The sequence below is a fragment of the Nematolebias whitei genome, chromosome 20 (assembly GCF_014905685.2).
Source record: "Nematolebias whitei isolate Nwh7 chromosome 20, NemWhi1, whole genome shotgun sequence".
NCBI classification, from domain to species: Eukaryota; Metazoa; Chordata; class Actinopteri; order Cyprinodontiformes; family Rivulidae; genus Nematolebias; species Nematolebias whitei.
The window spans coordinates 26,258,401-26,273,054 of record NC_056517.1 but is presented as its reverse complement, the minus strand read 5'-3'; the positions used below and the strand labels follow the sequence as shown (position 1 = coordinate 26,273,054).

The window sequence follows — 14,654 nt, the reverse complement described above, 5'->3', positions numbered from 1 at the left end:
TATATATATATATATATATATATATATATATATATATATATATATATGGCAACACTAGATCAGCTCTTTACCTCTTTACCCTCACTAGAGTCCTTGAGGGGTCATGGGAGTTTGTCCATCCAGTCTACATGTATTTTGTGGACTTGGAGAAGGCATTCGACCATGTTCCTCTGGGTACACTGTGGTGGGTGCTCTGTGAGTATGGGATTGGAGGCCCGTTGTTACGGGCTGTTCAGTCTCTTTATAAGCGATGCGAGAGTTTGGTTCGCATTGCTGGCAGTAAGTTGGACCCATTCAGGGTGGGAGTTGGACTCCGCCAGGGCTGACCGTTGTCACCAATTCTGTTCATAACTTTTATGGACAGAATTTCTCGCTGAAGCCAGGGGGCGGAGGGTTTCCGGTTCGGTGGCCTCAGGATTCCATTTCTGCTCTTTGCAGATGATGTGGTGCAGTTGACGTCATCGTGCCGTGATCTTCAGCTCTCACTGGAGCAGTTCGCAGCTGAGTGTGAAGCGGCTGGGATGAGAATCAGCACCTCCAAATCTGAGGTCATGGTCCTCAACCAGAAAATGGTGGATTGCTCTCTTCAGGTCGAGGGTGAGGTTCTGCCTCAAGTGGAGAAGTTCAAGTATCTCGGGGTTTTGTTCACAAGTGAGGGAAGAATGGAGCGTGAGATTGACAGACGGATTGGTGCAGCATCTGCAGTATTGCAGACTCTGTACCGGTCCGTTGTGGTGAAGAGAGAGCTGAGCTGTAAGGCATAGCTCTCTGTTTACCGGTTGGTCTACGTTCCTACCCTCACCTATGGTCATGAGCTCTGGGTAGTGACCAAAAGAATGAAATTGCGGATACAGGGGGTTGAAATGAGTTTTCTCCACAGGGTAGCTGGACTAATCCTTAGAGATAGGGTGAGAAGTTCAGTTATTCAGAAGATACTTGGAGTAGAACCAATACTCCTCCATGTTGAGAGGAGCCAGTTGAGGTGGTTTGGGCATCTGCTAAGGATGCTCCATGGGCACCTCCCTAAAGAGGTGCTTTGGGCATGTCCAACTGGGAGGAGACCCCAGAGAAGACCCAGGACATGCTAGGGAGACTATGTCTCTTGGTTGGCCTGGGAACACCTTGGAATCCTCCCAGAAGAGCTGGAAGAGGTGGAAAAGGCCTCCCTGCTCAAACTGCTGCCCCCGCGACCCGACTTCGGAATAAGCGGAAGATAATGGATATATATATATATATATATATATATATATATATATATATATATATAAATATATATAAATATATATATATATATATATATACTGTGTATATCCAGCCATCCATTATCTTTTACCCACTTCTTCCATTTTGGGTCACGGGGGTCACCGGTGCCCATGTCCAGCAATCACTGTGCGAGGGGCGGGGTACACCCTGAACAGGACTCCAGTCCATCACAGGGACACATAGAGACAAACAACCCTTCACTCTCTCACTCACATCTAGAGACAATTTAGAGTTACCAGTCAGTCTAACATGCATGTTTTTGGTCTGTGGGAGGAAACCGGAGTACCCGGAGAAAACCCACGCATGCATGGAGAGAACATGCAAACTCCACCCAGAAGGTCTGGCCAGGATACGAACTGGCGACCTTCTCTCTGAGAGGTGGCAACTCTACCAACTGCACCACCATGTCATCCTGCATGATTATCATGATTATTATGTGAATTGCAGACTTTAAATTTAGTTGAAACTGCTTTAAAACTGTTTTAAATTGAGCTAAATTGAAAACATTTTAACTTGCATTCCACAAAATCACTGCCATTAAAGAAGATTCAATGTTAACCACATATGTCAGCATCAAAACTGGTTATTTAAACAAGATGGAGGACTGAAGCAGCAGGTTTGTTTTCCAAGGAGATCACATCAACATGCTATGCCTAACTAGAACACAGTGTTTGACTGTTTGCTTCATCTTTGAAATCTCCAGGACAGATCAAACTCCTTAAATGCATTTGAGCTCTATCAGTTTGCAAAGTTAACTCCTGAACTCTTTCATTTTCTGCTTGAGAGAAGTTTCAAATCCGTGACTTCTCTCTCACTTTTCATTAAACAGTCGCTCCATGTCTCCCATCAGTCAAGCTGCTCTGGCGCCTGGCGCTCTGATGATATCTCTGCGTTTCATCCATGGATTTAGTTTTTGTTTTATCACCACACACCTGGCTGCAATGCTAAAAGGATCAGTGAGAAAGGCTCAAGGGCAGATGGCTCAAGCGGAGCAGGAATTCTTCAGGTGACTGTAGCTGCTGGAACGTCGTGGCTGGTGATTTTAATCACGTAAACCTGAAAGACACTCTGCAAGGATTTTATCAGCATGTGACCATTCCACCATGGGGAAATAACACACTAGACCGTGTTTACACCAACATACGAGACATATTTAAACCCCGCCCACGCTTTGGCCTCTCTGACCACATCTCCATCTTTATGGCCCCTGTCTATCTCCCTCCCCTCCATCCCTCTGAGATGTACCAGACCTGCACAGAGGACCATAACCGTGTGGCCCAATGACAGCAACTCAGCGACGAAGAGGGCCTGTCACTGCATAGTCTGTTCCGGAAGCACAATCTGTACCTTCAGCTCATTTGCACATGTGCTAATTAAACTTTGCAGATCACAAAATGGATGGATTTTCAGTCTTTCGACTTACGTCGCCTGCAATTTTTCCTGGAAAAGAAAATTTTTGCAGGAGATGTGGATAGCAAAGTATGCCAGGAGGATAGGTTTCTACAGTAAATCTCAGAAAAAAATGACTTATTAAAATAAAGGTCTTCTGTCAGTAATGGGTTCACCAGAGGGCGCATTGACAGCGTAAATATGTTCTAGTCTAATCAATCAACCGATCCCATTTTTCTACTGAATTATAATTTTGAAAGTAAATGAAGAAAGTTCTTATTCATAAACGGAATTATGACATTGTCTAGGAAAATTAATCAATGTATAGAAAGAGATATTTTAATTAATATTAATAAACATGGTATGTTTCATAAATGCATTTTATTAATATCAAAACGTATATTAATTATTATTATTATGAACGTATATTATATTTGTTGTATTAAATCAGCTGACAGAATATAATTTAGCACACCTGCACACAGGCTGGAAGTGATTATTTCCAGTACATTTTCCTAAATCTAGCATATTCAAAAGTATTTCCTTTAGTGCATGCGCAAATTAGCTGAGGGTATGGATCGTCCAATGACAGGGCCATCTGCATCATGAAGGACCCCACTCACCCAGCACACACTTTTTTCCCCGCTCCCCTCAGGCAGGAGGTTAAGGAGCATTAAGTGTAAAACCACTAGACTGAGGAACAGCTTCTACCCTGAGGCTGTTAGACTCATGAATCTCTAACCAGGATAATCACTGTAATGCCACTTTAAATGGTGATATGTGACTTATCTGTGCTGCTGATTATCCATGCTGCTGATCTCATGCTGCTGATTATCTCATGCTGCTGTATACATTCATACCCGTCTACTCACTACAGACTCATGTTCGGGCTGCTGTTTAATATACCACATTATTTTACATTATTAGTGTTTAACGTATATCGTAGATCCTTATATAATCTCTCTTTTTATACTTTATATTTTTGCTATTTTTGGGTGTAACTGGGACCTCGAGTACACAGTTTCGTTCCACCTGATGTACCACATGTGATGTGAATGACAGGACTAAAATCAGCATTTTCAGACGCAGCTGAAAGCAAAGGCTGAGTTAGGTCTGCTCAGTTTGGATTCAGGGATTCTTTAAACCTGTCACTGAGGGGGAGCAGTTGTCGTCCTCTGATCAAACTGTGGCGCAAACAGATTCCCACTGGAGCCATTTGTCCTCTAGTGCTCCTGATTGCAGCTCTGCTGTCCGTTACCGTCCTCCGTGTCTCCTCATCACGTCCAGGATAATGACGACGGATTCTTCTTGACGCAGTCTGCTTGTTTTTTTGCCACAATGATAAATATTTCATCATTATAGTGGATAAATGTTGGAGTTTGAGACATCTGATTGGACAAATTAGACTTTTTATTTTACCCTGTTATTTTCAGACTAACAACCTTTTTATTTTTATAGTTTTTTACCATTTGCTGTTTATTTTAACGGTTCATTACTTTTACTGTTTCAATTGATTTTATACTTTTTATGCTTGCTTTTATGTGTTATCAGTGTACAGCACTTTGGTAAACGGTGTTGATTTCAAAGGGCTTTATATTATAATAATATGCATCTACCCTGTTGTACTAACATAGCAAATATAGCTGCTGCTACTCCAGATAATATGAACACATAAATCTAAACAAGGTGGATCAAGTCATTTCTGTTTATTACAATCCACAAATATTTAATTTGTGTCATTATAGAATGATTTTCTATATTAGTACTCTTTTAAATTGTGGCTCTGCTGTTTGCTTATTTGGATTTTTAAGAAGAAAATCAACAAAATTGTGATATTATTTAGATTATTCTCAGGTGTACCTTCTTATTTTTCTCAATAATAATGATTATCAGAAGTAGACATGTTTGCTTTGGCCCAGCTGATGAAAATATGATTTCATTGGCATAACTTGTTTTGTTTAGCAAAGCAACAATACCGTATTTTCCATCGTACACGTCGCTCCGCCCTATAAGTCGCATCAGTACAAATATGTTTAATAAAGTGGAAAAAAATCCATAAATATGTTGCTTCACCATATGCGTTGCATCTATTACGCGTCACCGCTGACAACCCGGAAATGTGGGATGGTGTTGTGCCAAAAATCGATTGGCTGCCAAATGGCGGCCGCGGGAGCGTTCACGGGAGGATTTTAACAAGAATTTAACAAGATTAAGACTTAAAAACAATTCTTTGTTTGCTCAGATTTATGGTAAAGGCGTGTCTCAGTCTAACTTTTGCACTTTGATGGTCAAATCAGCTGCATTTTCAAAAGTATTCGCTGCCTCGGTGCTCTGGGACTGAGGGAGGAAATCAGGAAGGAGGAACGCTTTCTTTGAAATTTAACAAGATAAACACCTAAAACAATTATTTGTTTGCTCGACTTTATAGCAAAGGTGTGTCTCAGTTGAACTTTTACTTAATAAATGCACTTCAATGGTCAAATCAACTGCATTTTGCCGAGTCGATGCAACAAAACGAAGCTGATTTGACGGTTGCTCCAGGTGAGCTGGACAACGGTGACAGGCTATGGCAAGCCGATTGTATCATTAATAGCCACTTTTACCTAATACATGACACAACGGCATGCCATACTGCTCGAGTGCCCTCTAGCGGCTGAAAATAGTAGTGTTCAATATTTTCAACATCAGAAAGAATGAAAATTGTCATATCTCAGCCAAAAGTTGGTTTATAAATATGGGGGGGAAATCCATAAATAAGTCGCTTTGGTGTACAAGTTGTAGGACGTGTAAATTATGTAAAAAAAATGTGACTTATAAGCTGGAAAATTAGGTACTTTTTATTTCAGTGAAACAGTTTTGTACTATTTATTTCTGCGCTGATTATTATCACACTGCAGCTACAGCGTCACAGAGCATTCATTTTTATTCTGCATGCAGACTTGAAAACGTGTTTTCCAACATGTTCTAACTAAAGCCTGTTTTGAAGGAGCTGACTTGTACCACTCCTCTGGTTAAAGCAGATATTTTGGCTTTTGGCTCTGATGTCTGTTTGGTAGATTAAACTGTCTGTGTCAGGACTCTGGACTTCTCCTGGGGTTCAGAGCGAACTGTCTCTGCTTGCATCCTGCTGCTTTTTCAGATTTTCAGCTGCAGTTTGCACATCTCAGTCTCACAGCCTGCTCTAACCTTTTAACACCGCTGGCCAATCACCTGTCCTGTTGACTGAGCCTCATGCTGAAGCAGAAAATGACTCTTGGACACAAACTACGAGAAAAGCACTCTTTCTACATTGCTGAAACAGTCATTGTGTCCACTGAAGGAAATGTGTTGCTTTTGTTCCAGCCAAACTAATTATCCATACAATATTATCATTATTTCTCCAACACCCTGTGCACATAATGGCTACGCATTCCCATTGACTGCTCTCACACATCGAACAGGTTTGATTACCATTCGGTTGTTCTGTCTGGTGGAAATCAATGAGGCAGGAAGCCAGAGGAGAGGCTGGTTGGCTGACGAGCTCGGTGCTGCCTATGGCTGCTAATTAACAGCAGAGAGAAGAAGAGGTTGTCAGAGGGGCACGGAGGGGAAAAAATCCAGAGCAATATGAATAGATAGGGCCTGAACTTGCTGTAAACCTGCAGGATGACACATAGACAGGATCTTGTTTCCTGCTCCTTTTTCTCTTGGATACAATCAAGGATGCAGGATGTTGCATGTGTCATTCAGGTTGAAAGATTGCAGGTGAAATTATCTTTTCTCCTGAAATTGTTCCCCCAAACATGAAAACAGAGCTCTGAATGATGTGGTTATCATCTTTGTAAGGTCTTTATCACATTATTTGGTGGGTGAAGAGTGGGGTTCAAACATATCTGAAGTGCTTCGCAAACTTATCATGATTTTCAGGCTTGCAGAAGGACATATTTATCCTACAGCCGCCTCAGTTTTCAGTCCAGGTTTTGAAGGCACATTTTATCAGCATCTGTAGACCTCTTATCTGGACCATGCACAGCTAAAGTTGGCATGGGATTAATTATTTATGCACACATGTAGCAGAGTAAAACTGTTCTTTTTTCCCTTTTTTGTTTATACCTAAACAGATATAAGAAGGGAACAACATAAACGACTAAATACAATAAGCCCTTGAATTGTTGGAAATCATTTTTGTAACAAAAAAGCTGCCAGATCTAATGAAAATTATTAATTTTCATTCATCCTTGGCTGTTTGAGATCATTTTCCAAGGTGCTGTTGTTTTAAAACAAGATTTTCTAATTAATTTATTTGTCAAAAATGTGCATTTTAAGGCACACTGTTGTGAATGCGTCAATAGCAGAAGAGTGCCGCCTAGTGGTCATTAAGAAAACTGCAGTGAATGTAGAAAAACAGTATTTTTTTTAAAAAACGTTTAAGCATTTTTGGTCAGTTAAGCAATGTTATAATAAAGTTATTTTGTTGTTCTTTGTTTTATTGTGTTTCAGTAATACCAGCTGACAGCGCAGTCAACAAAATGGCAGGCACACATCCTCTGCACACCGGTCTGATCCTGGGCATCCTTATGGTGATGCTCGTCATGATTGCCGCCGTGCTGATCACCATCTACGTGCACCATCATCCAACTTCTACAGCCAGCCTCTTCCTCATCGAGGTGAGCCGGAGCACCAATGCTGCAAGACTAATTCTTAAATAAAGTAACTATACATGCAGCTTAGTTTGTTTTAATTTTGTCACATTTTCCTGCATTTAGAAACCAAATCCTCTATACTTTCCCACAGCATCTGATTAAGTTAGGAATGAGTGTAGAGTATCTAATTTAAACCTTTCTGAAGTTCCAGTGTAATAGCAAAAATACTTGTCTGTTTTTAAGTAAAAGAAGTTTGTATTTGAATTCACCGATGCATTAATATGCATTAGGATTGTGAGAGGAGCACGATGAAACCTGCACAAACACTGTTAATAAATGATTGAATCAGCTGAAGATGGATTGCACTGGCTAAAATGAAGACACTTAAACATCACACAGGAACTTTATTAAAAGTAAAAGTCTAAGAAAACTGTTTATTTATTATTTATTTAGTTAGTTATTTAAACTACTGTAGAGTCACAAAAATCACAGCTCACATAAATATTCATGACAGCACAAAGCTGTATGTTGAATTAAATAAATGTAGATATAAACTCATTATTTTTATGAATACTGTTACAAAAGACAACTAGAGAAATTGCATTTCCTACAAAAATGCAGTGTGAATGCTTATTGCAGAAGAACTTGCTGAAAAACAGCTGAAATGAGCTAAAAAGCATTCTGAAATGTAGCCAAAATGGAAGAACTAGCCTAAATTTAAAAAAGAAAGCAGAAGGAACATATTTGCTGAATGAGGTTTAAATAAGCAGAAGTGAGAACAAAAATTAGGAAATTAGCTAATAAAAGCTGAAATTAGCAAAAATAGCTGAAAAGTATCTGCAAAGGCAAAAAGAAGCTTAAATTATTAGGACACAGAAAGAACTGAAACGAGTTTAAAAAATGTGTAATTAACTGAAAAAGCTCAAATTAGCATCAAAAGAGCTAAATGGTAGCTGAAAGAGCAGAAAAAGCTGAATCTAGCAGAAAATAGCGTAAAAGAGCATAATGAGCTGAAATTAGCATAAAGAAATTAATTAGGCTGAAAGTAGCAGAAATCAGCACAAAAACTTGAATTTATCTGAAAACAGCTAAAATTAGCTAAACAATGCTAAAAGAGTAGCTGAAAAGGTAGAACAAGCTTAAGTTAGCATATGAAAGGAGAAAAAAACATGTTTGCCCAATTAGGCTGAAAGAAGCAGAAACAAGCACAATGAAGTGGAAATTGTCTGAAAAAAGCTAAAATTAGCAAGAAAAACAGCTGAAAATTAGCTTTAAAAAAAACAGGTAGCTCAAATTACCAGAAGGAAGTGGAGAGAGCACATTTTACCTGAATTAGACTGAAAAAAATTTAAATGAGTGCAAAAAATGTGGAATTAGTCAAAAAAACTCAAATTAGCATGAAAAACCAAAAAAGCTAAAATTAGCATGAAAAGAGACAAATAGTAGCCGAAATAACACAAAAAGCTTAAACTTGCATAAATAAGCTGAAAGGAGCATAACAAGCTGAAATTATCAGAAAAAAGTTAGAAGAAGCAAAATAATGTAGTTAGCAGAAAAAACCTGAAAGGATCACAAAACAGCTGAAAGTAGCTGAAATAAATTTAAATTTGCACAAGGAAGCTGAAAGAAACTGAACCAGAACAAAATGTGAAAGGAGCAGTAAAAGGTTGTAAACACATCTAAAAATTTGAAGGATGTAAAATGAGCTCGGTTCATTTTCTATGAGGAAAAATGGCAGAAAAGGCTAAATATTTCAAATAGCTAAAGTTGCACCAATACCAAAAGTCATAGCACCCTTCTCCTGAGCGAGCCGAGTGTTTTGATATATGAATTGTTGAAATAGCACAAAAATTGTGAAAGATGCCAAAAAACGTGAGGAAGCAAAATGAACATTCACACTATGTTAACGTGAGGATTTTAGGACTTTTTGTTGGCAGCGCTTTTGCATTTTCTGCAAAAATGTCACATTTAAACGCACAGAGACGAGCAAGAAGGAAAGTGTTTGCTCTTTAGGATGCAGGGGCTGATTTTCAGCATATGTTGCCTTCAAGCTCTGGTTTTCATGATAAAGCCTCACTTCGATCTTCTCCCCACCTCTGCAGAGACGCCCGAGCAGATGGCCAGCCATGACATTTCGCCGAGGATCAGGTCACCCAGCGTACACAGAGGTGGAGCCGATGGGCCAGGAGAAGGAGGGCTTCACTGAGTCCGAGCAGTGCTGAGGGGATGATCTCGTTCCTGCCACCTTTCATCCTGCGTGCCCTCCTGCTCAATGGGGACTTCTCCCAGAAATCCTTTGACCGAAGCCCAGTGTACACATTCCCCTTGGTAAAACTCTGGATTTGGCTTGTTTAGTACTAGGTGTGACTGAAGCCAGGGACCGGAGGAGGCAAGGAAAACCTGAATACTGATCCCAGACAAACCCACTAGTCAGCCCCTGTTGGTGAGAAACAGACCCACCAGGGCCAAAAGGAACATCACTGATATCAATTCAGCTGGAGTAGATACAGGCTGCCATGGAGGGACTGTCCTGACTGCCTCGACTGGTTATTTGTGTCGGGGGGGGGGGGGGGGGGCTGCAGGGTGATTTAAACAATATATATTTTCAAACCCAATACAGATACAGAGTAAGTGAACAGAGATTTCCACTTTACTGTTTGTGGGGTCGTTAGCATAAACCTTTTGTATACCCATCAGGTTCTACTTGTTGTCTTTTGATTTCAAAAAGGCTTTTTTGTTTGTTTTGTTTGAGTTTTAGTATTTGGGGGTTGGCAGGTTATCTGTACAGACTGGTGGTACTGCTTTTCAATACCACAGCAGACATAATTGAATTTTCCACGGCTTGCTCTGCACATGCAGGCTGGAGCTGTGCGATGTATGACACGAGCGTGAACTGCTGTTGCCGCGATCAATCATGGCACAAAAAAAAAAAAAAAAAAAAACCTGAACATTCAGCATTGCAGATGATGGTTTAAGTTCCAAAAAAGGAACTAATCTTTATCCTTTGTCATTTTTAATGGGTGATGGAACTCTCCTTTACATTTTGATTTCATTAATCAAACTTTTTTTTATTATTATTATTTGCATGCAATGTGGTACCATTGCGACTTTACAAGACAGGCACTTGTGCGTATGGGTTTATTTTCTAAAGTGTATGGGATTAATTTGTGTGAATATAGATGAGTAGTCCGCAGGATGTCTCCCAGTATGTTTGAGCTGGCTCTGCACCAGTAACTCATCAGTTTATGGATAAAATGGAGTCGAGACAGGGCCATGTGTAGACGTAAAAACCGAGGTTGGGAAAAATCCATTCTTTTGAGATTTGCTGTTTCCTCAGACCCCAACAATACTACTGTGGATATAAATTTTAAAAAGGAATAATTTTTCCTCTATTCAGAAAAAAAAAAATTCTATCCAGACAAGAAGCTGAAATTCCAACAAAAACGATGAAGTACCCATTGGATGCCAGTAGATGGCGATAAAGTAAAAAATAACTACGCATTGCAAAATAAAAGGAGCACATTAAGAGTACGACTAAACACGCTCTAGAAACAATTCAGTCTTTTTTTTGACATTGTTTACCTTTTCAGAAGGTTTCACATGAAGTCAGACACCAGCGAGCAGGGACAGTATCGGACTCGGAACCATCAAGTTAGCAGGAGGGGGGTAGGATGCTTGACAGAAGCGGTTTACAAATGTAGGTAAATGTAGATGTTTAACAACCCGTTAAAATACACCAGAACGTAGGAAATCACATCTACTTTATTCAGAATTTTCTGGGGGGGGGATCCCCAGAACCTCACTCCCAAACACCCCCCCTCGAAGGGTTTGCAAATTAAGCTCTGTTTCTAAAGCACAAAGAAAAATGCTACTGTGCTAATGTTTCTCAAAATCTCCATTTGTCAAGTTCACATGTATAATGTAGTCCCTCGTTTATCACGGGTGCTAGGTTCCAGGGGCTCTGGGTACCCTGCCCACCCAGCGTGTGTGCGTGATAAGTGGAAAAAAACGCAAAGTAGGGATAGTAGTACAAGAGAAGCACAGCAGGACAGCAAAGGGTTAAACCTTCACGAAGCTGCAGCAGCACAGAAGAGAAATGCAAGAGGGAGGTTCTCCCTGCACCTGTGGGCTTCACACAGGTGCAGCAGGTGCTGAATCGTTAAAGAAAATAAATAAATAAACAATCCATGCCACTTGTGTGGCTCATCCATCAATCAGCCTGTGTCATATACATTACTTTAAAAAAAAAAAAAAGCGAAAGCGCAAGTCCGCAAAAGTCGAACCGCGAAGTAGCGAGGGACCACTGCTGTACACTTAAAACAGTTTTTTTATTGACCACTTTCAAAAGTCTGTAAAAATTTAGTTTGAAGCATGCAGCAGAAAATGTTAATTTTACTCAACTGAATAATATCTTTGTGTCAGTTCATGGATTTGTAGGAACAGATATTTAAAAAAAGGATTTTCCCAACCTCTATTAATTTGAACACCTGGTTCTTTCTAGAAACCTCTATGCGAGTCAGAAAACGCACTGGTCTTAATGGAGTTTTTTTTTTTTTTTTTACTTTACATTACGATTTCTTTTCCAGTATTGTAGCAAATTTAGGTCCGTTCATACCAATTTATCATCGACACGATAAAGGACACGCAAAGCCAAAACATTTGCAGATTCAGGTAACTCCAAACATTTTCACATTTATATGACGGCAGTGATGATGCTGTCGTTTTTCTGAGTGGCCTTTCTTCTCTACATCTTTTTTTTACTTCAGTGTGAATGCTGTTCCATTTGTTGCTGTCACAGATCAATACACAATCCAAACACTTGTTTCTGTTGTTAAATAAAAATCCACTTTTCCACCAATGACTCGGTTTAGAGACACTAATTATCGAAGTTCTGGAATTACACTGAACAAGGTGCAATTTGTAAAATAATGGGTTTCGTTTGTTTTCGCATCTTGTTGCCATCACATTGAAACCAAAGACTAATCAGGACATGAGTTGCATATTTTTTTACATTCATTATATAATTTGTGTAATTATATAGAAAAAGCTGCTGTTAGAGGTAGCTGTAGTGATTTATTTTCATGGTCATTTTGCTGACGTGTTTCCAGAGGTTCCCAACTCTCATCCTTGCGGAACACCATCCTGCATGGTTTAGTTGCTTTTCCGCTCCAACACACCCGATTACGTTATTAACAGGCAGAACTTGAGGAAGTAATTAAATCACAGAATCAGGTGTGTTAAAGCAGAGAAACAACTAAAACATACAGGATGGTGTTCCTCAAGGACTAGAGTTCGAACCACTGTGTAGCTCTTACATGTGCAAATAAAACTGCACTGTTCACTAAATCCCTCCCTTCAAAAGTAATCCAATTACTAACTGAGACACTACCACTTAGAGACTAAGCCTAAATTAGATAGAGACTCAAACCTGAGTCAGTATTGTGAGAAATTTTTCAAATTTTCAGCTGCAGTCTCGCTGTATTCTGAGTGTTTCCGATCAAGTAAGAAATGAGCCGCGCGGCCGTGTTTTACTCTGCCAGTTTTTAAAGTCATGGCTTATTTCAAGGTGCACTGCTTGCAAAACTGCGTCTTAGATTGTGTGCACTATTTCATTGCCCACCTTCACCTACATACCCACCTGTCTTAAGATAAGTTGGAGGCAAAATCAAGAGTTTGTGACATCTGCAATGACTCGGGGACTACTTTGTGAGAAAGTTTGTTGCGAACGTCTACAACTCATGAGGAAGTTAAACATAGTAAGACATTCTGGATGCCATTCGCCAACTAGTCACCAGCAGTTGCAGCTCAGTGAGACATTATCTTTGTGTTTAACAGTGAGATGTGCCTGCAGCCTCTACATAGTAAGTAAATGCATGGTGGCAAACCAGTAAAAAAAAAACTCGCAGTACACTCGAACGTCAAATGTTTGCATTACAGAGTCTTCAGTGTGAAAGGAAGTACTGTGTGCAGGTTTTCAGAAGTTGGTTAAAAAATATTGAGACAAGTTTTCAAAGAAAATTAATATTACTGCATAAAAGTGGAGTACTAATGATTATTTACTATTATTTATTTATTATTTATTATTATGGACAAACTCAAGGTGTTCCACAGTTGTTAGCACAGAGCTGAAAATCAGCAAACCAGGGCTCATTTTGTGGCAAACACCAGAAAAATCAATTACTTCTGGTACCACAAGACAAAAACATGACACAAAATGAGTGAATCAGAATTTAAAAGTGGTCTCTCACCTGCATCACTGATGGTTTTTGCTCCGGCCTGTGTGTCGTTCTTTAATCTGTTCTGAGTTGGAATAAACACTGATAAACCATAAATTCAGCAACATATACGTCCATTTAAAATAAACAAAAATCAGGTTTTTGTTCTTGTTTTACAGCACTATGACACTGCATCATACACAACAAAGGCTCTAAATCACTCAGTATTATTGCTGTCTGTTATTTCTGTAACTGCGGTTGATTTGATTACATTTGAAATAAACAATGTTGGTAAAAACAATTGTGTGTTTGCAATCGTGATGCTTTTTTTAAATGTTGTATGTTAGACTGTTGGTTGACTCATCTCTTCAGTGTTGCATGGTGGACTGGGACAGCACCTGTGGAGTGGCAGTTCTGGGTGGTGGTTCTCATTTTTAAAAAAGGGGGACCAGAAAGTGTGTTCCAACTATTGTTGATACACTTATCAGCCTCCCCAGAAAAGTTTACTTCAAGGTGAGGTCAGTGAACAAGGTCAGGCTGATTCTGGCAGATCCTGATCACCCACTCCATGATGAGTTCAGGTTGCTTCCTTCTGGACGCATCTGCTGCCCAGATGTAGAACGAACAGACTGAAAACTCATTTATCCCTGTAGCGATCAAGCTTCTCAATGAAAAGCAATGATTTCTGTACGGTTGTTTAATGTCTCCATGTCTAGTATGGATGTTTTATGTGCCTACTGACTGTGAACCAATTAGCCCCTTGAGGATAATGAAGATTCTTGAACTTGAACTTGGTCAAGGAACAGTGGACCAGAGCTTCATCCTTGTGGCGGTGCTAAGGAGGTCATGAAAGTTTGCCTTTCCAGTCTACATAAGTTTTGTGGTCCTTAACCCTGAAACAGGTGGAATGACACCTCCGGGTCGGGGGACGAGTCTTTGCCTCAGGTAGAGAAGTTTACATACAGTAGCTGGGCGTCTTGTTCACAAGTGATGATAGGATGGAGCAGGAGATGGATTGATGGATCAGGGCCTCTTCCTCAATAAAAAGGACGTTGCTTTGGTCAGTCGTGGTGAAGAGAGTTTGATACATGTGGTCTAGATTGAAGAGCCAGAGCTCAACAGCTGTGAAGTTGACTTAACAAGACACCAAATAGAAGAGGAGACG

The 14,654-nt window shown here is 39.8% G+C and overlaps 1 protein-coding gene across 1 annotated transcript in view; it reads left to right on the top strand.

Annotated features, from left to right (window-relative positions):
* plxdc2b (plexin domain containing 2b) overlaps window positions 1-9,817 on the top strand; it is a 109,339-nt gene extending 99,522 nt beyond the window's left edge. The window contains exons 12-13 of the mRNA XM_037693940.1: window positions 7,132-7,298; window positions 9,377-9,817. Coding sequence (XP_037549868.1) covers window positions 7,132-7,298; window positions 9,377-9,496 — 287 coding nt within the window. The 3' untranslated portion in view covers window positions 9,497-9,817. The remainder of the gene's footprint in view (window positions 1-7,131; window positions 7,299-9,376) is intronic.
* The last annotated feature ends 4,837 nt before the right edge of the window (window positions 9,818-14,654 follow it).